This window comes from Pundamilia nyererei, unplaced genomic scaffold, assembly GCF_000239375.1.
Source record: "Pundamilia nyererei isolate P.nyererei 1_Seehausen unplaced genomic scaffold, PunNye1.0 scaffold00247, whole genome shotgun sequence".
Lineage (NCBI taxonomy): Eukaryota > Metazoa > Chordata > Actinopteri > Cichliformes > Cichlidae > Pundamilia > Pundamilia nyererei.
This window is the reverse complement of record NW_005187648.1, coordinates 521,222-522,692: the sequence shown is the minus strand read 5'-3', so window position 1 is coordinate 522,692 and position 1,471 is coordinate 521,222. Positions and strand designations below refer to the sequence as shown.

The following is a 1,471-nucleotide window of genomic DNA, read 5'->3' as shown; positions in this document are numbered from 1 at the left end:
TTTTATTTTTATTTCATTAGTATTTTCCTTAAATGTGTTAAGTATATATTTTCTCATCACTGAGCTGTGATCATAATTCATCATCATGTATGGAAAAAATGAAGTTCCTGAAGTCTGAGTTTGTCTCATTCAGAGAAGGCCTTCCTTTCTATGATGAACCATCACTGTAGTGTGATCTTTATTAGTTTCAGACCAAAATACATGTGTGTGTGTGTGTGTGTGCGTGCCTGTGAGTGTGTGTGTGTGTGTGTGCTTTTTGGGGCTTTGAGAGGTGAAAACGTGGGGAGAAGAAGATTCTGCAGCACTGCCGTGTTTTGTTTCTGCTGCAACAGGTGATGGAAGCCGACTCTCTGCTGGTCAGTCTCCGCATGGAGGCTGCTTACATCAAGAAACTTTTCTCTTTTAACTGGGTGTGCCAGTTCGGTCTGGTGGAAAATATCGAGGTGGTGGTGCAGGAGTACCGGCAGAGCCGCGGGTTGCTGGTATGCAGTCGCACACACATGAGACTATATACAGTGTACACACCGTCAGGCTTTACTGGCTAATCTGTGTGTTTGCAGCCCGTCCGTCTGTGTGTACTGGGCCCTCCTGCAGTAGGTAAAACCACAGTGTCCAAAAAGATCTGCGAATATTACCGACTCCATCACGTCACAGTGAAAGGCACCGTCTCTGACACCATCGCCCGGCTGGTGAGCTCTTTACTTTCTCCTCCAAATCAATCAGAACTGAGTACAGCTGTAGCATTTTAATCTGCTTTCCCTTCAGGAACATGCTGTCAGGAATCCTGATCCCGGTGAAGGGAAGTCCACACAAGAGGCCCAGGAGCAGCTGAGCATGATGAAGGAACGCCTGGAACAGAACCCAGGTACGGCTTCAGATAACGAGGTCTGGAGGTGTTGGCACTCGAGTCGTGACTGAGGGCAGTGTGTTTATCTGTCGAGAGGGTAATTTCTAGTTTTAATTATTAAGAACCAGAAATGTGTTTGTTTGTTTTTAAGTATATGTTTGGTGTTTGTGAGGCAGTCGCACTCACGTAAGCTACGGAGGAAGCTCATATACAGTTTCATAAGATTTTAAAAATATCTGAAGAAGCAAAATACAAACAAGCAGCAACAACATGCTGTTTCACTGCGACATCAGTCATGCAGTGAGACAAGACCCTGCTACTTGTACTATCGCAGTAAATCCAAGCAGCAGTACTGCATGTGACCCACGCCCTGTTTCACACACCCCACACCTGCGACTCCATCACCTGGTGTCAGAACTGGTCTGGTCCCCGTTCCTTCCGAGCTCCTTAGATGATAATCGTCCTAACTTCAGTCTGAAGCAGCAGACCTGACATCTCCTCCTTCCAGAGTTCTGGGTTATGTCTTCATGTTTTCTGTATAGAACTAATTCATGTGTCTGTCTACATGTTGGGTGAGTGCCGAGTATTTGGTGGTGCATATGGGGTGGGAATGCACGTTTGTGT

General features: G+C 46.0%; 1 protein-coding gene across 3 annotated transcripts in view; it reads left to right on the top strand.

The window, feature by feature from the left end:
- Window positions 1–1,471, top strand: part of LOC102203503 (adenylate kinase 7-like) — an 11,474-nt gene that overhangs the window by 6,242 nt on the left and 3,761 nt on the right. For all 3 annotated transcript variants that reach the window (XM_005749501.1, XM_005749500.1, XM_005749499.1), the window contains 3 exons: window positions 333–482; window positions 561–689; window positions 766–865. In XM_005749501.1, the coding sequence (XP_005749558.1) occupies window positions 333–482; window positions 561–689; window positions 766–865 (379 nt within the window). The remainder of the gene's footprint in view (window positions 1–332; window positions 483–560; window positions 690–765; window positions 866–1,471) is intronic.